The sequence below is a fragment of the Lepus europaeus genome, chromosome X (assembly GCF_033115175.1).
Source record: "Lepus europaeus isolate LE1 chromosome X, mLepTim1.pri, whole genome shotgun sequence".
In the NCBI taxonomy this organism is placed as follows: Eukaryota; Metazoa; Chordata; class Mammalia; order Lagomorpha; family Leporidae; genus Lepus; species Lepus europaeus.
The window spans coordinates 112,484,384-112,507,666 of NC_084850.1; the positions used below are offsets into that span (position 1 = coordinate 112,484,384).

A 23,283-nucleotide genomic window follows, 5' to 3' on the forward strand; every position below is an offset into this window, starting at 1 on the left:
CCCCTAATGTAGGTGGGCTTCATTCAGTAAATTGAAAGTCTTAAGAGAAAAGACTAGGGTCTTCCAAGGAAAAATGAATCCTGTCTCCAAAATTCTTTTGGACTCAAGACTGTACCGTATACTCTTGGTTTCTAGCTTGCTTGCCTTGCCTGTCAATTTCAGACTTGTCAGCCCACACAGCCCAGTGGGCCAGAATTAGTGCCTTAAAACTATTCTCCCTCCTCCGCTCCCTCCCTCTTCTCTTCCTCTGCCTCTTTATTATCTACCTCCTATTTATTCGGTTTCTCTGGAGAACCCTGACCAACAAAAGATCCATATTTCCAAGTTATTTTTAGATGTCTAAAAATAAATGCCCCCGGTAACAGTATCTGAATTGATTCTATAATCTTAACACCAGTCTACAGTATACAATTGATTAATGCCTAAACACATGAAAAAATAAATAAGTGAATGTCTAAATCAAATAGAATAAACCATAACCTGTAGCTGGACGAATGGAAAAAGCCATCTCACTTCTTGTGTTTACTGGTAGCCATTTAAATTTAGCTGAATAATTCTGCCGATTATACAACTCAACTGTCTCCCGAAAACAGGTTTGTACCAAGAAGCCTTGTGATCTCAATACTACTTCATTTGAAGATAGCTCAAGTTGTACTGGCTTGACAACTGCCATCGCTAGGATGTGTCCACTGGGTATATTGTTCACCAAAAAGGTGAAAGATCTGTAACACAGTAAATCCCAAAATTTTAATTGATAATAGGTATTTGTGATCATTGAATTCAGTGACATGTAAAAATGCAAATACTGTTGGTTAATATGCACCATTATGAGAGCTCTTCAAAAAGTTCATGAAAAAGGTATACCATGAAGAAACTATGCACAAACTTTAAAAATTTTTGCACCAAAATAAACTTGCCTTTTGATTGCATTTTTCATGAACATTTTGAAGTTCATGAAGATTTCTCAATATGTAATATTTCAAAGTAATCATGAAAGGGAATTATATTACAATTGAAATATAAATGTACAAGATACAAACTAATACATACATAGGTTGTATTCTCTGGCACCAAATATAGCATGTATTGTATAAGCAAATAAATACATTTTTCCTCAAGACACCTTGATTCTAGCAAACATTCAAAAACTTAATCTTACTTGCAAAACTTTCCAATGGTGGGAGATTCAAATATCATTGAAATATTAGTACTGGATGTAGGTGGAATCACATATGAAAATTGCCTGGTATTCTGAAGTTCATCTAAATTAATATCTAAATGGATCAAAATATATATTTGTAGCATATTAATAACATGTAGTATACAGGTATTTGATGAGTTAACACAAACATCTCCGAAGTTAAGGACAGAAGGCCCTGAAAAAATGAAAAGTCGTTAAGGTTGATATTGGCAAATGTGTTAAATGTAATCTTTAATTTTTTAATTATTTAAAATATGTTTTGGTCACTCAAGTTGTATAAACATGATATAGAAAAAATTATAATAATATCAGAAATTATTAAGTGCTATTTTTAACTATGTGACCATAATTTGGTATTTGGAAATTATTAGCTAAAATTGGCTAAAGTATAAATATATTTTAACTACATAGAAAATCATGATAAGAATTCTTTACAATTTATATTAGTAATTTATTTTCAATACTTAAATGACCTCTCTCCTCCCTTCACCACAATTATTTTTTCTACTTGTCCCAAATTTATAAAAATTGGAAGTTTTTTCATGGTTCATTTAACTTTCCCCCTTTAAATGCAAAAGGTTTTATATCAGAACTATTTTAATAATTATGTCTTATCCTGCCTTTTTAAACATCTTTATTTAGTTATAACTAACAGAGCAAACTGAATATACTTAGTGTGGAAACTTATTAGTGTTGACATGTGTTTACCTGTGAAACAATCACCACAATAAAGAGCAAAATTCATTACTCCAAAAAGTTGTTGTTTGCATTTTATATTCCTTCCCTCCCACCATTCTCTATATGACCATTTCTAGTACAATCACATATTTGCTTTTTATCATTGTAGATCAGTTTGCATTTTGTAGTTTTATGTCAATGAAATTATACAATATGTACTATTTTCTGTTTTTCTATTCAGTAAATTTCCTAGAGATGCATTTAAACTTTTTACATATATCAATATTCCATCCCTTCATGAAAATTTTGAAATTTATTCATAGTTTAATAATCTGCATTCTCATGCACTTTTTGAATATTCCTTATATGAATTTCAACATTTTTGCATGAAAATAAATTTCTTTTATTTCTATATTCCATGAATGTTTTGAAGTATCCTCATAGTATTTCTTTGTGTGTGTATATGTGTATGTATACATCACAATTTGTTTATATTTCCCTACTCATTTGCTGGTTGACATTTGGCTTTTTTCAACTGTTGGCTATTATAATTAAAGTTTCTATAAACATTAGTTCACAATTATTTGTTTCAACATATGCTTTCATTTCTCTTGGATAAATATCTAGAATTGGAATGGATGAATCTGAATCATATGGTAGATGTATGTTAAAGTGTATAAGAAACTGCCAAACTAATTCAAAGTGGTTTGTAGTTTCATATTCTCACTATCAGTACACAATATAAAAGTTCTAATTCCTTCACATTTTTAACAAGAATTTAAATGGTCAGATGTTTTGTTTGCTTTAACTCTAGCCATCTAATAAATTTATGATAGTATCTCATTGTGGTTTTATTTTGTTTAAGGACTAATAATGTTGTACATTTTTCCTTGTGATTATTTGCCATGTGCAGATCTTCATTTTTTGAAGTACATATTTTTATATGAACTGTCAAAATTTTTCCCATTTTAAATATGATATTTTCTTTTTAAAATTATTTTATTAAAATTTTTTGTTATTCTGCAATATTTTTACATTTTATATGGAGTGCAGAGCAATATTTCAACATATATTCATAGTACAAAATGATTAAACCAGGTGACAAGCTTTTCCATTTCCTTAACTTTTCTTGTTTGGAGCCCACAAGCCTCTCTCTTCGAGTTCTCTATACAGTGTATACCATACTATTGGGAACTATAGGAACTATAGTCACTCCACTATGCTGTGCCATGGTATTTATATCTAACTGGAAAGTGTTAGTCTAAGGTTCCTGCAGTTGCCTATGCTCAACTCTTTGGTGCAGAAGTGTTACCAGAACAGTGGGAGAAAGTTGACTTTAATTAGAACAAAGGTGGAAAATTCTATTTAGAGAAGTATTGTCAAAATAATGATCTTAATGGCAAATTCTTAGGTAAGGCCAAGATCATGACCTGAGGCCTCAATAATTCATTCAAAACATTTATGTACAAAAGAGAGTAATCTTAAAAAAGGCAAATAGAAAGATTTACGCTTACTACTTCAAAATTCACTATAAAACTACAGTAACCAAGTTCTTGTAAAACTGAAGCAAGGATAGATATATAGATCAATGGAATAGAATTAAGGATCCAGAAATAAACCCTGACATGTGATATATAGGATGTAGTTACAAAAGTGGCAAAGAAATTCAATGAGGAAGGATAGTATTATAATAAATGATGGTGGGACAATTAGTTATACACATACAAAAATTAAAATTTAGAGCTTTAACTCACATTACAAATAAAAATTAACTCAAAATGGTATGTAGTCCCAAATATAAAATCTAATATTATAAACATTTTTGAAGAAAATATTTGTGACCTTGGTTTAGGCAAATATTTCTTGGGTAAGACACCAAAAGCATGATCTATAAAAGTGATGAATTCAATTTCATCTTAATTTAAAACTCCTGTGCCTTAAATATCATTAAGAACACACACACACACAAAAAAAAATCAAGCCACAGATGTAGAGAAAATGTTTGGAAAGAATATATCTGATAAAGGACTCATAGCTCAGAACATTTTTACAAATATAATTAAAAAAAACATTCGAATTAAAAAATGAACAAAGGATTTGTAAGACATTCCCCTAAAGAAGATATAGGATTAAAATAGATATTTCTTTCAATAAGTAAATGGAAATATATTCAACATCTTAGACATTAGAGAACTGCAAATCAAATCTACATGAGGGGACATCCATTAGGATTGCTATAATTAAAAAGAAAATAACATGCACTCGTGAAAATGTGGAGAAACTATAATCCTTATAATTTGCAGGTGGGATTGTAACTTGGTGCAATCACTGTGAAAAACATTTTGAAGTTTCTTTAAAAAGTTAGATGTGTCTTTACCATACAGCGATTTCATTGTGAGAAATTTAACCAAAAAATAAAAATAAAAATATGTTCACTCAAATAATTTTATGTGCATGTTGAGAGTAGCATTATTGATAATAGCCTCAAACTAGAAAGAACTAAATGTCTATCAAGTGGGGGATGGAGAAACAGAATGTGATATACCCTTAAAATGGGATGCTATTTATATATAAGGAAAATGAAATATTCATATGTATTATCAGATAGATGAACCTCAGCAACATCATCTTAAGTGAAAGAAGCAATACATGAGACACCACATATTGTATGATTCCATTTACATGAAATTCCAGAACAGGCAAATCTTACAGAGATGCAAAGTTGATTAATGGTTGCCTAGGGCTGGAGGTAGAAATAGGGAGTAAATTGCATATGGGCATGTGGGTGATTGCGGCCTTCTAAAATTGAATTGTGATGCTGGTTGCATAGTTCTATAAATTTACTAAGATTTATAGACTTACATTTTTTAAACTGGTGACTTTTATGGAATATAAATTACATTTTAATATACCTGTCTTTAAAAATCAAGACTGTAGTAACTTTTTAAAATATTCTTACCAACAATTACTTGATGAATTTGTTTTGGTGTCAAAAGTAAGCTGCAATCATGTTTTTCTTCTGGTGTGGATGGGTGTGACTTAAGTCCTTTGAGAATCTGCGAAAAATCACATTTCCGAAATCAGTCATTCAATATCACTAAAAGATATTTTAGAATTCTTATGATAATACCCAAAAGTAAAATCTTGCACATGCCTTTCTGCTCAGAGCTTCTGTCTCCCTGGAGGCTATTTTCGTGGTACTTAGCAATCGTTTAGCTGGAGGATAATCAGCTGAAGATCGTCCATCACATGCATCCATTATAGAGGGTGTGGGTGACTTTAGACCTGATGCTGGTTGTAGACCTATATCTGTATTGTTATATAAATTCATGTGTTCCCTATTACAGAGTAACAATATAATATGTCATTGAAGCAAAGTCTTAGAAAATACATCAGCAAATTCAAATATTCTCTGTAGCACATGTTTCTGCTGCCCAAGTAATATCTACAAAGCGATCCAGAGCAATAATCTACAGAAAATTGTCTTCTGCCAAGGGACCTCCCTTCTTAAACATCTCACCAAGGAAGTTATGCCCACCTCCACCACACCCAGGGATGGTCACAACCAATTATTGGTATGGAGCACAAAACACAAGGCCCTTTGTAGTCAAGGCAGGAACAATTATGGGGTATAATTTATGCTCAAGAAACTCTGGCCATCAGGCTGAACATAAACTGTATTTGGAAGACATTCCTCCTCAGCTTTCTCCACTGTTGTGTTCTGTTCCTGCTGCCTGTACAGGTTTCTCCTGAGAGCAATGCCTCCATAAATCACATGCATTCGAATCCTGGTCTCAGGATTTCTTGCTGGGAAAATCTTCCTAAGATATTTCCAAATTAAAATGTAATAAAGAAGTTAACTGTAGTTACAGTAGTTCACTGGTTTGTTTTTAACATATATTACATGTCATTTAAATTGTAAAAGAAAAGGAAGAGAAGAACTAGAATAAAAGAAAATTGTGGCCCTACAGGGCACCATGATTTATTTCACAATGTTTGAGCAATTGAACTTCACCTCTCTGCTTGTTTTTTTAGGCGCAAACTTCTTCTGTCTCTGATGTAATTTGTATAGTAGTATTCATTTGCCTTCTTTATAAATTTTTCAATATCAGTATATGCAAAATCAGGATCCAGATAGTTATATCTTGGAATCTTTGTGAAAATTGTCCTATAATATGAAAAAGTCATGTTAATATTTATATACAAGCATTTGGTCATTCAATATTTACAGAGTGCCTCTTAGCTAAGGCATAAGTGTTAGGAATACAATGATGAATAGGACACACTAGTCCTTTCCCTCACATCCTACTGTGTATCAAGACATTATATGCAGGGCTAGAGTAAGATGCCAATTTTTCACACTGGTCATTATGATATACTGTCAACTACACAAAACCCATCCTTGAGGAATTAGTGAAGTAGGCAAGCTAGAAGTTTGTAGATTACAAATGGGACTTCAAGAAACTAGATCTAGATCTGTTTACAGTAAGACAACTTTAAAGTCTTTAAGAGAGGCCGGCGCTGCAGCTCAATAGGCTAATCCTCCACCTGCGGCGCCGGCACCCAGGGTTCTAGTCACGGTTGGGGCGCTGGTTCTGTCCCGGTTGCTCCTCTCTCAGTCTAGCTTTCTGCTGTGGCCCGGGAAGGCAGTGGAGGATGGCCCAAGTGCTTGGGCCCTGCACCCCATGGGAGACCAGGAGGAAGCACCTGACTCCTAGCTTAGGATCAGCACAGCATGCCAGCTGCAACGCGCCAGCCGTAGTGGCCATTTGGGGGGTGAACCAACAGAAGGAAGACTTTTCTCTCTGTCTCTCTCTCACTAAGTCTGCCTGTCAAAATAAATAAATAAATAAATAAAGAGAGTGAGACAGTAAGAGTGAAATACTTTGTTATTCCACAGTAGTCCTTGATATTTAAATTTCTTTTCAATCTCAGACCCTTAACCATCTTTAGAACCTAGAAATGATTCCTATATCAAGGAATAATGTTGTAAATGCTCCATTAAATGGAGTAAATTAAATATTGCAGTAAATGGAGTAAAAGTGATAAAAAGCTGATCACTAACATGTTTAAATCCTTATCATATCTGTAAATAATAAACATCTAAAAATACCTCTGCAGCTTGCAGAAGGTGGTTTTTCTTCATATATGCATATCATGGGGGATAAAATTACTATGTTAAGAAAATATTTTCCTCAGTTATATATTAAAGAAAATTACAGCATGCTTACTGTATACCTGAGGCTGTTCTAAGCTCAGGGAATACTGTAATAAACAAAAACCAGACAAAGAGTCCTAGAATATTTTCTTCTCAAATACTGAAAAGGTAAAATGCATTAAAAATAAAATAGTAATTACAATTAGCAACATGCAAATATACTATAAAATTTATTTCATTGAAATAAATTGAGAGCCAGAAAATATAGGACTAAAATTTGTCTTTCTGTTAATAAGAAAGAGTTTCTAGGGGCCGGCGCTGTGGCACAGTGGGTTAATGCCCTGGCCTGAAGCACTGGCATCCCATTTGGGCGCTGGTTCAAGACCCGGCTGCTCCTCTTCCAATGTAGCTCTCTGCTATGGCCTAGGAAAGCAGTGGAAGATGGTCCAGGTCCTTGGGCCCCTGCACCTGCATGGGAGACCCAGAAGAATCCCCTGGCTCCTGGCTTTGATTCAGCACAGCTCTGGCCATTGCGGCCAATTGGGGAGTGAGCCATCACATGGAGGACCTCTCTCTCCCTCTGCTTCTCCTCTCTCTGTGTAACTCTGACTTTCAAATAAATAAATAAATCTTTAAAATAGTTTCTAGAGAAAAATAAATGTGAAATAAATAGGAACTCTTAAGCCTTATTTTAGAAAAAAAAATCTTGATAATTTTAGATGGTCTAATTAATATAGACTTATACAAAAGTAAATTGTTAATATTAAATTAACACATTAAATCATTATGTAGATATATTCATATGCATAGAAGCCTAATAAAGAAAGAATTGAAAAAAAACACATAAATGATTCCAGAAGGCAAATCTTCAGGGTAGGAGCAAATGCAGTGTGTTAGAGGGAAAGGTACAATTTTTTATAATATATAATAATATAAAATGGAGTTTGAATGATTTTTACATCTATGTGTCTTGTGATCCTTCTCAAAGACTGATATATATATATATATATATGTATAGAATCTGTAAAAAAATAATAAAATAGGCTATAGAAAAATCTAACATTTTCCCACCTATAAATAATAAAACAATTATGGTAAAAATCAAATGGATTGCAGGAAAATGTCTACAAAATTAAGTGAGTTTAATGGCTCTCCAAAACCAACGTGGCAAGTGGTGAAGCCCCAAGACCATTATCAAGTTTAGGTACTCTACTATTAGCATAAAAGCAGTCAGAAATAAACCTATTTAAATAGTCTCAAATGGCCGGCGCTGCGGCTCAATAGGCTAATCCTCCGCCTTGCGGCGCCGGCACACCGGGTTCTAGTCCCGGTCGGGGCACCGATCCTGTCCCGGTTGCCCCTCTTCCAGGCCAGCTCTCTGCTGTGGCTAGGGAGTGCAGTGGAGGATGGCCCAAGTGCTTGGGCCCTGCACCCCATGGGAGACCAGGAGAAGCACCTGGCTCCTGCCATCGGATCAGCGCGGTGCGCCGGCCGCAGCGCGCTACCGCGGCGGCCATTGGAGGGTGAACCAACGGCAAAAAAAAGGAAGACCTTCCTCTCTGTCTCTCTCTCACTGTCCACTCTGCCTGTCAAAAAAAAATAATAAAATAAATAAAAAAAAAAAAATAAATAGTCTCAAATGTATAAAAAGCATTTCTGAGCTCAGTGCCAAAATAAAGGTGTCAGAGTAGCTTGGTCACTTCTAATCAATAATTGGAAAGGTAATTTAGGGTTTGGATAATGTTGAGGTTTGGACAGATTTAAATATGATTCTAACTGAGGTGGTTTTAGTTCAATTTGGGGAAGATTACTGGAAATCTCTCTCTGGGGGGATAAAACAAAAATGATGAGGAGGATGCCCGTGATTATTTCTAAATAACACTTTAATTTTTTTAGTTAGATCGAGTCAAATTTTCAGTCATACTTAAGAAACATGGCTATTTTGAAGACTTGCTATATTTCTAAAAGTGATTAACATTCCTCTGTGCTTCTCAATGGTATTTTTTCAGGAATCATTTCTTATACATTAATTTCCTGACAAGTACACAGCAGAGGTGATGAGAAGTTAGATAAAGCAAATGAAATAGCATTCAAAATATCTTACTCTGTATAAAATGTTAGGAAATCATATCACCATTATTCTTGCCATCATTACCTTTTTTCAGCTAGCTCTAGTCAGACTTTTGTATATGATGTTGGTCACTGTCTTCCCAACTTTTAGATTTTTAGTATTACCTGTTACCTGAAATGTTTATCTTGGGCTCCAGGCCTGACACTTGCAGTTCGATCATTAGGATAGGCTATCAGTGCATTTTTCACTGATGCTTTATTTGAATGATGATTGTGAAGGTCTGTCATGGCTGACTGAAGCATCGCTACAGGTACAGGATTCTTGTTTTTCACCAAGTCTTTAACCACAAATTGTCCAGTGGGATTACTGACGAAAGGGGATATACCTTTTAAAGGATATTAAGTTTATAAATAGTTTTGTTAATTCTGGTTTCCCAAATAATATCCATGAATTAATACACTAGATAATTGCTTCTAGTAAATTCTAAACATATTCAGAAAATAGAAAAGGCTTAATATATGGACCAACACAAAATAATTTAGCAAAATAATGCAAAAATAAATAATAAAATACATGCATAAAATAAAACATGACAACATGAAGGATTTATGTTGACCCACATGAAACTGAAGCTTTCATAATATGGTTTAATGTATAAAAGGTGACAGAGGATTAGATGACATAGCAGCAAAAAAGTTCTTGGCATGATCAAAACCTACTTGTGTTATAAACTCAAGCAAAGAAGTAGAAAGAATAAAGTGTAAAAAACATTAACATATTTAATCAACTGTATGGGTCAGTGAATCAGTGCTATTCAAAGTAAAATCTTCAAAAAGGCAGCATTAGCTCCTACTGAGAATATGGTAGAAATGAAAATCTTTAGACCTACAAATAGCCCCACATAAAATCAATGTGTGGATGTAGTCCAGTGATACATATTAAAACAAGCTTTCCAGGGGATTTTAATGCATGCTAAAAGGTTAAAATGATGGAATATATATATATATATATATAGTCTAATTCCATCATATATATATGTTCCATATATATAATTAGCATATTAAGATAATCATACATTTACAACATCAATATTAGATGCATAGCACAGAATAGCATACCAGGATTAATTTTCATCACCACTTTCTTAGTGAAAGCTTTACAGATGCTGCTGAACTCTAAATATACATGGTGAAAAATTTTCATCGATAATTGTAAGTTTTCATCTACAACTGGACCAATAATTGCTATTGGTTGCTTCACTTTAAAGATTCCAATTTGATGTGGAATAAATGAACAGTTGATATTCTAGAAAAAAAAGAAAAATAATATTGTATTGTTAGAGAAAGAAAGCAAATTCAAAAAATATAAAATTTTAAGGAAACCTAGTTCATCAGGATGATATGAAATATTTTAGAAACATATTTACCTTTAAGATACTTATTGTTGGAAAATGATTTTAAGAAAAATTAAACACAGAGTACCAAAGCATTTCCAGAATGGCAGATTAAGGACTGCTTCTCCACAGGAAGAAAATGTACTGGCAAAAATATTGTAAAAAATTATAGTTTTCAAATAATTGAAAATTATATAAATATTTAAAAAATCTGGAGTATCTATGAAAAACGATAGAATATCTGAAATAATAAATGGCTTTGCGGCATTTTTACTTGCTATAATCCTATTCTCATGAACGCAGTTTTGTGGTCTTCTTGAAAAACAGCAGCTTTGCAACCACTGCAGCTATGAAAAACATTAGTCTGGCAGCCAATGGAAACAAAAGGAAAAGAATAGGTTTGGAGATCTGCAAAACTCCATCCATAGACAATTATATTTATTTGTTTGATTTATTTGGTCTAATAACTAGCTGCAGAGCCTATTATGAGGCCAAGTCTTTATTTGAAGTAACTCAGAGCTCACTCTGTGTAAACAACCTTCTCCTCAAGCTTTTGTAAAAAAAAAATCTATTTATAGATATACATTAGATATAGATATAGGTGAAGCCCTTGTTGAACATCATAACAACTTGAGGTGGTATGATAATTTAAGGCTAAAAAGTTAACAAGAGAGGATTGAATAAGGAAAACATTGGAAAATATGATAATCATATGCTAGTCTCTGACACATTCCTAGGAATTTAGATTGCTACACAAATTTGCAAGATTATGTATATACTCAGAAAAGACTAGGCATCCTAGTAATGTGTACCCTGAGAGGTACAGTGATTGCTCAAATAGTTGGGTCCTTGCCATCCATGTGGGAGACTTGGATTGGGTTCCTGGATTCTAGTTTCAACCCCAGCAAGGGGCAGTTTCAGACATATGGGGAGTAGACCAGCAAATATGAACTTTCTCTGTCTGCATTTCTCTGTCTCAGCCCGTTAAAAAACATAAACAACAAAATCTTAGCTAGACAAGCAAAAAACAGAATATTGATTCCATGTACCAAAATTAAGAATGAAAGTTACCACCAAATTAACATGAACACAAAGGAATATAATGTGATATGATCAATAATTGTAGACTAACAAATTAGATAATCTAGATGACAAGAGAAAAATAGTAGCAGAACAGAAAGTATTGAAACCAACCCAAGAAGAAATAGAAAATACAAATAACTCTATGGCATATAAAGAGATTGAATTATCAATAAAAATTTTTCTGTGATTTCTAAAAAAGTTTTGTTTATTTTAAAGGCTGAGAGAGAGGGAGAGACACAGAGAGAGAAAGAGATCTTCCATCTGCTGTTTTACTCCCCAGATGGCCTCAATGGCCAGAGTTGGGCCAGGCTGAAGCCTGGGACCAAGAGCTTAATCTGGTCTCCCATGTGGGTAACAGGGGTTCAAACACTTAGGCCATCCTACACTGTGTTTTCCAGGCAACTGGAAGGGAGCTGGATCAGAAGTGGAGCATCTGGAACCCAAACCAGCATCCATATGGGACACTGTTCATTGCAAATGGCAGCTTTACCCACAATGCTGCAATGCTGGCCCCTCTAAAGGTGATTTCTATCAAACATTTAAAGAATTTGAAAAAATTGAGGTAAAACTGAGAGCACTCACATTTGCTAAGTTTACAGCAGAGTTCTATGAATTTTTTCTATAAGTTGTCCGGTGGAAAATATTTTGTGCTTTATAAGCCATATAGTCTTTTCACAACTACTCAGTTCTCTCTTAGATACATATCAACAGCTAAGAGTGACTATGTTCCAATAATACAACTTTCCAAAAACAGCTGTCAGACCATATTTGGCCTACAGACTATAGCCTTCCAACCTCAAATTTAGAAGATCTGGGTTAAAAAAAATTCTGAATATTGATTGTAATTAAAATGGCTTGACATCCGGAAGATGGCCTGGTGCTTGCACGTGGGGTCCTCTTTTTCTACCATAGCAGCTAGATCAGGTAAATATTGCCAGTTTCAGATTTCAAAATTTTACTCAACCTTCGGGGTCTTGCTCATATGTTACTCTCCTGGGAAGTTTTGATATCAGCTTGTTACAGCTTTCTTTTTTAAACATATTTTGCAGTTTTCTTAAGCCATACCTGTTTGTATGTTGTCTTACACCTCAATACTACATTAAAAATATCATAGAAGCTGTAACTAGTTTTGCACTTCTTTAAATCACCTACAGTGACAAATAAGATAGGGAATTGCAAGAAATAATTATGGATTCTGTATGAGTAGTAATATAAATGTATTCATAGATAGACCACCGAAGACATACAATTGATAAGTATTGGTAAAACAAATGTAGTTTTTAATCCTCTGCATAGAATTTTAGCAGACCTTAAAACGTTCAAAGTAATGTGAAAGAAAAAAATGATCTTACCTGGATACAACCTTCATCAATCTTGCCCCTTTCTGGATCAACTTTAAAATGTGCAACTTTTTCAAAGTGGTACTTCACAGGAAGTAATTTGGATTGGTTTTGCATAACACACAGAATATCTGAACGTTCACCCATGAAACAAGGTTTAAAATTAAGGACTCTCGCTGGATCAAAATGTAATACAACAGGAAATCCTGTGCCTGTGAGTGCTAATTCCACTTTCTGAAACCGATCACCTGCAAAATTGATAGTATCTACTGAACAGAAAAAGTGTTTGGCAAATCTAGAATATATTTGCTTAGCCCAGATAGTGTCATATGAAAGACCAGATGAGAAATGGGTAGCTCATTCAATCTTCTCATACCACAAAATTACTGAATACCAACTTTGTGCCAAGTACTCTTCTAGGCCTTGGGGATATATTAATAAAAGACCCCTCTATCATAGAATTTGCAATCTAGTGAGGTGACATTGATAATAAACTTGTAAGTAAATATATTGCATTTCATGGAGGATAAGTGTTACGAGTAAAGGTAAAGCAGAGTAAGACAGCTAGAGTACAAGGCATGGGGATGCTATTTTACCCAAAGATGTCCAAAAAGGATTCCCTTATAGGGAAACATTTGAACACAGAAGGAAATCTAGAAAAAGTGTTTTCTAAGCAAAGTGAACAGCAGATACAAAATTCTAAGGTGGGGGCTTGCTCGTTACATTTAAAAAAAAATTCCTAAGGAAGCAAATATGGCTACAGGAGAATAATAGAAAATTGGTGAAAAATTGTGAGATTTTAGATATGATTTTATAGTAAAGCTAAATTCACTGATAAACTGGATGCAGCATAGGAAAGTGAACAGATGATAAAAGATGACAGTAAGCTCTTTGCTCTGAGCAATTGAAATGATGGAATTGCAGTTCTTAAGACAGGAAAGACTACATGCAGAAAAAGTTGTGGGAAACCTGGAGTTATCACTTGGATGTGTTAGTTTCAGGTATGTAGAAGATATTCTAATGGCTACTAAACACTCAATGGAAATTCAGCTCAGAATGAAGAGGGAGGATGATTGGAGGCTTGAGGAGAGAATAGAAAGCATGTGGTATTCATCAGGATTGGGGAAAACTGAAAAAGGGGAGAATACAGTAGGAATGTTAAACATCTTAAATCATCTGGGTTAGTGGTTACAGATGTAAAGCAAATCCTTGCAGCATGGTTTAATGTTTTTTCTCCAACACAATAAACTTTCTATGTGACTACCCATAGTATGTTGAAAACTGAATTTAATAGGATTAGGAACTTTCCACAAAGTCACTATGGAAATGGGCCAAGAGATTTAAGTGTACATGGAAAAAAGTAAAATAATGGACAATAGAATGTAAGCTGGGCAAGAATAAAAGCATGACTTTTTGAGGCACTAGAAATAAATTAGGAACTGTGGATTATAGGCTCCAATTGAGTGAAAGAGTTGTTTTGTTAAGAGCAGTGTAGTTAAAATCACCCCCACCCTCCCACCCCCGCCACAGCCCCCAAAAGTTTGCATTTCTTTACTGAAGCTTACACTAGACAATTCTAGATTCTAAATTACCTTGAAGGCAGACCTAGCACTTCTGTCTCTGGTTATTCCAAACTAGATTAACCTGCGAGGTTCATACAAATGTACATACTGTGGTTAGCAGACATAGCTTGATGTTACAAACCATGATTTAAACAGTAACAGCAATAAATTTCTGCCCTAGGGATACAACTAAAGTCTGCTCAATGTTATTTGTGCCAACATGAAAATTTTCTTGATTCTTGACTTCCTAAGCATCCAGGGTGCACCTAGTCCTCCTTGTAGTGGCTTATTTTTCTGGATTTGATCCCTCATGTGCAATTTCTTTCTCTTTGATCTGCCTTTTCAAACTTGAACTCTAAATGCTCTACCAATTTTTCCTCACTGCAATCAACTTGATAGTACCTGAGAACATAAAAAGTAGAATGTATTTTGACACATGGCCTACCGAACATATACACCTATCAGTATTCTGTAATGGGGTTCTGTACTCTATTTACCATAGCTCTGGCTCTTATTCTTTGACTGTTTCTGTATGTACAGTCTAAGAGAGCTCAAGGTCTGGTAGAAATAAAATGTGTCATTTGTCCCATACCACGCCTTTAAGAGAAAATCTAGGCATGCATAGAAAAGCACAACCAGGTTTTTTCCCCCTCATTCCTTAAACTATAAATCATCATGTTAATCTAATATTACTTTAAAATTAGAAAGTCAGAGGCAGGTGTTGTAGTGCAATAGATTAAGTCACCAATTGGGACACTTGCATCCCATAACCAAGTGCCACTGGAGTCCCAGCTACTCCATATCTGATCTAGCTTCCTGCTAACACATCTTCAGAGGCAGCAGATGATTGTCCAGTGCTTGGGCCCCTGTCACCCACATAGTAGACCTGGATGAAGTTCAGGGCTCCTGGTTTCAGTCTGGCCCAGCTTTGGCTGTTGCAAGCATTTGGGGAATGAACCAAGCAAATGAAATCTACCCTTCACTCGCTCGTTCGCTCGCTCTATCCCTCTTGCTCACTCTCTCCCTTTGTTTCTCTGTCTCTGTCTCTCTTGCTTTACTTTTCAAATAAATAATAATAATTTTAAAATAAATTAGCTTATGAATTCATCTAAATTCTGATCTGGGAAATTATCATATAAATTATCCCAATGTTGACTTCGTTTTTAATATGCAACAGAAGACATTTTAATGTCTCCTGATTATGTTTGCATCTTTGCTGTATCCAATAATTATACATTTTTATTAAATAGCTTCTACAAATACGTATTTTCAAGATGTTAAATTATTCAAACTGCTATTAATTTCATGATTTCATTAATTTCACACTTACTTTTTATGGTTTTATAGTTATCATCTCTCAAAAATCCATCTTTACTTCCTATGAATTCAAATCTCAAAAAGACAGCATAGTCTTGCCTGTGTGAAGGGTCAACATTATTTTTGCTATCAAATATTAGCCTGTAAAAATCACAGCCAGTTATTTTTATAAGAAAAGATAATATATTTTGTCACCTCTTAAAAGGTAGTATCAACCCAATCTTTAAATCTATGCAGTCAAATTAAAGTTAATAAACATGTAACTGTGATCCATTTTCCAACATTATTTAACATAGAGATTTGCCTAGAGTGTAAAGCTCAGAAAAAGGAGTTCATCTTAATATTTGTAAGCCAAGAGTGACTTAAATATCCTAAGTCATCATGATATAGCGCAAATGCAATTTCCTCCATAAATGATTTTTTTTCCAGGCAGAATTCATTGCTGGCAAGGGACTTTATTCAGTTCTCCGCAAAAGTCCATCTTAACCCTGGGAAACATTGAGTTACTTAATTGTCTACCTCAGTGCTCTAAATGCATTTTGCCAGACACATTCTTGTTAGTGGACAAGAAGTAATTTGGGTAACAAGATTTGGTAACAGTTAAATCCTGCCAGTGGAGACAATGGAAGGAAGGATGGGAAGAAGGGAGTTAGGATCAAAGCCAGACATGACTTAGAACATTGGCATCCCTCCGCCTTGCGGCGCCGGCACACCGGGTTCTAGTCCCGGTCGGGGCACCGATCCTGTCCCGGTTGCCCCTCTTCCAGGCCAGCTCTCTGCTGTGGCCAGGGAGTGCAGTGGAGGATGGCCCAAGTGTTTGGGCTCTGCACCCCATGGGAGACCAGGAGAAGCACCTGGCTCCTGCCATCGGAACAGCGCGGTGCGCCGGCCGCAGCGCGCTACCGCGGCGGCCATTAGAGGGTGAACCAACGGCAAAGGAAGACCTTTCTCTCTGTCTCTCTCTCTCTCACTGTCCACTCTGCCTGTCAAAAATAAAAAAAATAAAATAAAAAAAAGAACATTGGCATGCCCATTCACTATCTTTACCTGCCTTATCAAGAAATCAGCTCTTTTAGCAGTGAACACTTAAATACATTCACAAAATGGTGATTTTTAATATTAACTAGGAATACAAATGATGGTTCAATATACATTTAAGACTTCAAATCATATACCTATGAGTTCATGATAAAGTCTCAAATAAAATTAACTAACATGGAAAAGAATATCTGAAGTGTCAAATATTGTATACTAAACAAAATCTTGAAAGTCCACCAAGGAAACTTACTGTAAGAAGATATCATTAAAAAGGCAATTCTTGAGGCCAGTTTTGGCTTAGCAGTTAAGACACTGGTTAGGAAGCCTAAGTCCCACTATGGAGAACCTGAGTTCAACTCCCAGCTCTGGCTTCCTGCTACTGTGGACCTCAAGGAGGCAGCACTGATGACTCAAGTATATGGGTACCTGCATCCCAGCTGGGAGGTCAGAATTGAGTTCCTAGCTCCCAACTTCAGCTCTGCTCAGTCTCAGCTACTGTAGAATGAACTAGTGGACAAGAGCACTCTCTCTCTTTTTCAAATATTTTTTTTTCCAAAAGACAATTGTAGATTGTACAAATAGAGTGATTACTTGATTTATTAACCTCCTAAATTAAAACACAACTCAGCAAAAGCAGCGACTGTTATCAAGTGACACTGTTGCCACAAAAAGTACATTAAACATTACCCTCTAATGAACAAAGGTAAACATATTTGCAATTTGATCAATTATTGACATACAGTGCAACATACCAAGCTGTTGCTGTGTTACTATATATTTAAGACTAAATTTTCAAAATTTTCTGCCAGAAAGGATTTTGCACTACCATGAGTGCTATATCCTTTTTGGAGTCACCTAGAATATATCAAGGTACTTCTAGAACTTTGTAGAAAATGGAATTAAAAGATAAGTTTATTTTAAGTGCAAAATATTTTTGAAATCTGTTCATTGACTTTACATAACACATCTTTTCTCTAAACATTTTGAAGACCTCTGGTACTGAACACACCTACCATTCCTGTGGGGACAATAAGGTATTGACTACACAAAGGGATTTGGGGCTACCATTGAAAACAACCCAAAACTTGTATTTTACTTCACCATTTTTTTCACAAGATCTATAGAAATGTTTAAATTAATCTGAAGTGTTTAGAATCATTTTTAGAATCATATTAAAAATGGTGCAAATAACATTAACCATATTAAAATATGTAGAACAAGAAAAATCTAATGTGTGTCTTCTGGCAAGTTTTACTGACAGCATTATAATAAATCTGAATAAAATGTGACCAATACGCTTTCTATTAATATTTAACATATTATGGAAGTAAATTTTGCTTACTTTGGACTGAAACAAAATGTAATTGCAATCTTTTGATAAGGTAGTAAAGTTCCTTCATTAGGAATGCAGGAGATAAAATCAGTAACATCTAGGGCCCTTATTTTGCGTAAGTAGCTGAGATTATTTAAAGCAACATCTGTTCTTTGTCGAATATTTGTACCCTGTAATATGAAGTCATAAATAAAAGAGTATTAGGGCAAAACACAAAATATTTAAGATATTACTATAAATAATTATTGAAATTTCAGAATCTAAAAAATAGAGAATATCTGTGTTTAAAGTAACAAGTATACATATGAGTGAATTTGACCAAATCATAAAATTTAAAGTATGGAAACATTAATGAGAACAGAAATAACAACAATTAGTCACTAACTGATAAGAGGCACTTACCTTATTTGCCTCAAATATATCTTACTATAAATGTTAGCTTAATTTATTATCTTTGGATACACATGAAATAAAATTTATCTACCAATGTTAAAACATATTTGGAATAATTAAACAGCTTTGTGGTTATTAAAAGGTTATTAGAAGACTAAAATATGTTTCAGATAATAATATTTGATATATCTCTGCTGCTTCATATACTTACCAATTCTTCTCCAACAGAATCGTCTTGCATTATAGCCACCCAGTTTATGGGTTCTGGGCTATTATTGTACAGAAGTGCATGTTCAATTTTTGATGTTCCAAAGAAAATAGAACCAAAGTGTATGCATTCCAACTTTTTGTCATCACTTATGTTTAACAACTCAATAATCTGCTCAACGACATCAGCTTTGATATTGAAGGACATGGTAGGACGACCTTCTAAATTCACTCTGCAAGATAATTTTATATGCACATACATATGTATTTTAATTAGAATTTGATGTACTTTCTTTTTCATCTAAGAATTTTGATAACAGAAATTTTATAAAATCACATTATTCTTAAAATGCAGCAGTGAGACTAATTCCCTTCATATACATGACAGAAGCTGTCAGGTCCTTCTGTATGTCTGAAACTACAAAGTGAAATGGTATTTGTGCAACTGAATGCTTCATCTACAGGAAACCATGAAGTTGGAAAACAGTCTCATGAACTGACTCCAGGAAGAATGCAGTGATATATATGTGTGTGTGTGTGTGTGTGTGTGTATATATATATATATAGAGAGAGAGAGAGAAAGCGAGCACCAGAAGTACATGATATATGTGGTTACCTTTAGTTCTAGAATTTTGAGATTCTTTTCTAACTCATTCCACCCTCCGAGGAGCCAATCTCATCCCCATCCTAACAACTCAATTCCCTACAATCTAAAGTATCACAGCAAGAACTTATATTTTGCTAAAATGAAATCATAAAATATCACTTCTCAGATGAATTTCAATCCTCTTTTTGAGCTATTTTTCCAAATTTGGCCTTCCCTAGAATAATTGCAATCTTCTCAGTATAGTCTCAAGAGATACAAAAACAGCTACCTACTCCACAACCACTACCTAAGCCTTCGTCTTATACTATATCCTGTAACACTGGGCACTGTTGATAGCCTGTGTTTGCACATCTCTCCTTTCTTAGCTTCCTTGAAACTCTAATTTCCTAAATTACCTTATAGTGCACTCAGGTCCACCTCTCATTCTTCTAAGACTTGGATCTTTTGTAAACTCCACAAATAGTTGTGCTTCTCTCCTGTTCTTTCACTCTCTACTACTCCTTCTTAGAGTTATTCTCAACATTTCCATGTTTCATCTACCACTTATACACTGATGACCCTACACCTAATACACAAAACAAAGTTTCTTTCTAGGGCTCAAGACAAGTACATCTGATGGGACCTAACCATCTTCACCAGGATTCTGAAGAGCAAATCAATAACATGTCAAAACTGAACTTGATATCTCCTACCAACCTGTCCCTTCTCGTACCTTCACTTACTATAATCAGTCATCAAACCTAGTCATACCTCCTTTACATTTTCAATCTGCATAGTTTTCTTAATCTTCCTAATTTTTACCTTAGCTCGGGCCTTTATCATTTTCTTTTTTTTTTTTTTTTTTTTTTTTTTTTTTTTATTTTTGACAGGCAGAGTGGACAGTGAGAGAGACAGAGAGAAAGGTCTTCCTTTGCCGTTGGTTCACCCTCCAATGGCCGCCGCGGTAGCGCGCTGCGGCCGGCGCACCGCGCTGTTCCGATGGCAGGAGCCAGGTGCTTATCCTGGTCTCCCCTGGGGTGCAGGGCCCAAACACTTGGGCCATCCTCCACTGCACTCCCTGGCCACAGCAGAGAGCTGGCCTGGAAGAGGGGCAACCGGGACAGGATCGGTGCCCCGACCGGGACTAGAACCCGGTGTGCCGGCGCCGCAAGGCGGAGGATTAGCCTGTTGAGCCACGGCGCCGGCCTTTATCATTTTCTTGTTGCTTCACTATTACAAGTTCTAGTCAGGCTGCTCACTCAATCTTTGTACTCCCCTGATCTGGTCTGCACACCGGTACATGCATGAACTTTCTAAAATGCAAGTTAATCAGGGCACTCCAATCTTGAAACTTTCTTGAGACTTCATGCCCACCAAGGTTCACAAATGTTTCTCATACATTTATGATTGTGACCTTCAGTGAGAAATGTGTTTTACATTGTAATGTAGGAAAACATGCACACACACAATTGAAAGTTTTACAAGCCATCATTTACCTTTAATATGTAAGATGCATTTTTATGTTTTGTATTTTAATTTTTAAAATACCTTATATTACTGCACATTCTCCTAAGGAACTGAGATATACAGCCTAAAAAACAGTGTCCTACAATGCCCCTTACTGGACTCTGTGTTTTCTATTTTTTTTTCTGGTCTCATTTCCCATCATTCTCTACCTCTATTTCTTTGCTTCTACTTTATCTGACATCCCTCAACAGTGTATTACTGTCTTTTCACTTCTAGGAGTCCAAGTCTGCTGTTTGCTCTACCTGAAATCACTCTTCTAACATCTCATCAATACACACACACACACACACACCAAATTAAAGCACTTCTGATAGTTTGGCTGATTATTATTTACCAAAAAGTGCTTAGTTCAACTATTGCATTCTTAGTGGAACCATTCAATGGTCCATACCCTCACCTTCACAAATCCAAACTAGGAACTACAGTTATGTGTACCCATATGACATCCTCTAGTTCTTCCCTTTCCTGAGACCCCAGTGTTTGGCAAATAAAAATTCAATGAATGAATTCTGAATGAAACAACAAAGAAGCTAACATACATTCAAAAGCACTTTTAGAAAAATAAAACAGAAAAGCATTGAAATTCATGTCAGAATTAAGGAAAACAGCACATACTCACATTGCCAATTCATCTACATTTCTGGGCTTGTCTGCACAGAAATCCACTTTGATAATCATTGATGATTTAGGCTGCACAATGCCAGTAGTTGGAAAAATAACGATGGGTAATTGGCCATGGTATTCTGTGTTAAACTTACCTAAAGAAAACAAAAGTAGATAGTTTATATTTAGATTCTTATAATGCTGTATTCATACTCTTAGCAGAGGACAGACACACATTGCACACTACAGATCTAGAATAACAGCTTTAATTTGAGTCCAGTCTCTGGGTCACCCTCTGAAGGTAAGCCTAGTGTTGGGACTCAACTCTCATCAACAGCTAAAATGTATTGCTGGCTTGCTATGGTCAGACAGTTATGCTAAGAGATTTGCATATGCTATCCTATTTAATGCCCAGAATGATTCTTTGATATTGATTTAATCATTGCCACCATTCTACAAATAAGAAAATATAAGCTCGGAAATATTGAGTGACTTGTCTAATGTCACGCAAATAGTATGGAAGATCAGATTATTGACCCACAATTCTTTACCCTTCTTTGGAGCTGTATTTTTAGTGTATTGTATACAAAGTGTGTTCTCCTACCAGCTGACTTTGGGCTTTATATGATTTACTTGAGACCAATAACATATGGGTGGAATTGGTACCATGGCATTTTCAACTCAGATGCACTTCTGCCATGGGGAGTTTGAAATGTTCCTCCTGGGTAGCTATTATACCATTGATCTTTGCTCCAGGTTGAGGAATTGTGGAGCAAAGATGCCCAGCTTATCACAGATATGCACTAAGAAACAGAATAGTCTCAATTACACCAGGTTGAAATAGAGCATCCAGTTGAGCCCAGTCTAGATCAATCACAGCCAGTCTACATATGCATGAACTACTAAAAAAAATTACTGTTTTTAAGATACAGAGTTTTAGGGGTAGTTCAATGAATAGCAATAGATAACTATTATAGCTAGTAACTAATAGTGCTGGGATTTTCACTTGAATATTTATAACCACAGGGTTCACACTTACAGCCACTATCACTTCCCTGGAGATGAATTTTTCCATAACACAGGGTTAAGATAAAGCAGACAGGTTTTTAGAATATAATGGCATAAGAAAAAGAGGTTACAAAGATTTCTGATTATATATGTAGAATTAGATCATAATTTATGGTAATGTTTGGTGCCTACATTAGAGCATGTAAGCCTTGAGATCACATACCATCTCCTTTTCATCTTTGTGGTGCCCTATACCTCACACACTGCCTAGTGCTAAGAAATGATCAAAATATGTCCAACAAGTGGAATAAGCGAATCACATGTTTCTTTTATATCATTAAATGATACTTTTAAAATGAGCATGATGCCAATATGAATAACTTTGCAAATTCCCAATTCAACAATTTTGCAATCCATTTGGTATTTTCCAAACTTAATACTTTAACTTCAAATAAAGTATTAGCATAATAAAGGTACTGAAAAATACATATTTTTTTTTAAATTTAGAGATGACCTGATAGAAAAGACAAATGAAGTCAGAGCAACGAAATTTATTAATTCGATCATCTTACAGAAGGGATAATGACATACTATTTAATGGTTCTTTTTCTTCTGTGGAAATAAAATCTATAAAGTTATATCCATTTCAAATAAATATCCTTGGTTCAGTTCTCTAAAAAGTATGTTTTCAGTGAAGGCTGAATCAGTGAAATAGTTCCTATAATCTAACCATTTATGCAAAATTTGACAAGAAAGTTTAATGTTTAAACAATTTATCCTGGAGG

General features: G+C 35.0%; 1 protein-coding gene across 1 annotated transcript in view; it reads right to left on the reverse strand.

Moving 5' to 3' along the window:
- CFAP47 (cilia and flagella associated protein 47) overlaps positions 1–23,283 on the reverse strand; it is a 380,737-nt gene that overhangs the window by 329,342 nt on the left and 28,112 nt on the right. Inside the window, exons 4-15 of the mRNA XM_062183128.1 lie at positions 21,507–21,645; positions 18,779–19,007; positions 18,184–18,344; positions 15,817–15,944; positions 12,937–13,172; positions 10,227–10,413; positions 9,280–9,493; positions 5,895–6,047; positions 5,034–5,217; positions 4,839–4,935; positions 1,160–1,376; positions 481–722 (exon numbers count right to left, since the gene is read on the reverse strand). Coding sequence (XP_062039112.1) covers positions 481–722; positions 1,160–1,376; positions 4,839–4,935; positions 5,034–5,217; positions 5,895–6,047; positions 9,280–9,493; positions 10,227–10,413; positions 12,937–13,172; positions 15,817–15,944; positions 18,184–18,344; positions 18,779–19,007; positions 21,507–21,645 — 2,187 coding nt within the window. The remainder of the gene's footprint in view (positions 1–480; positions 723–1,159; positions 1,377–4,838; positions 4,936–5,033; positions 5,218–5,894; positions 6,048–9,279; positions 9,494–10,226; positions 10,414–12,936; positions 13,173–15,816; positions 15,945–18,183; positions 18,345–18,778; positions 19,008–21,506; positions 21,646–23,283) is intronic.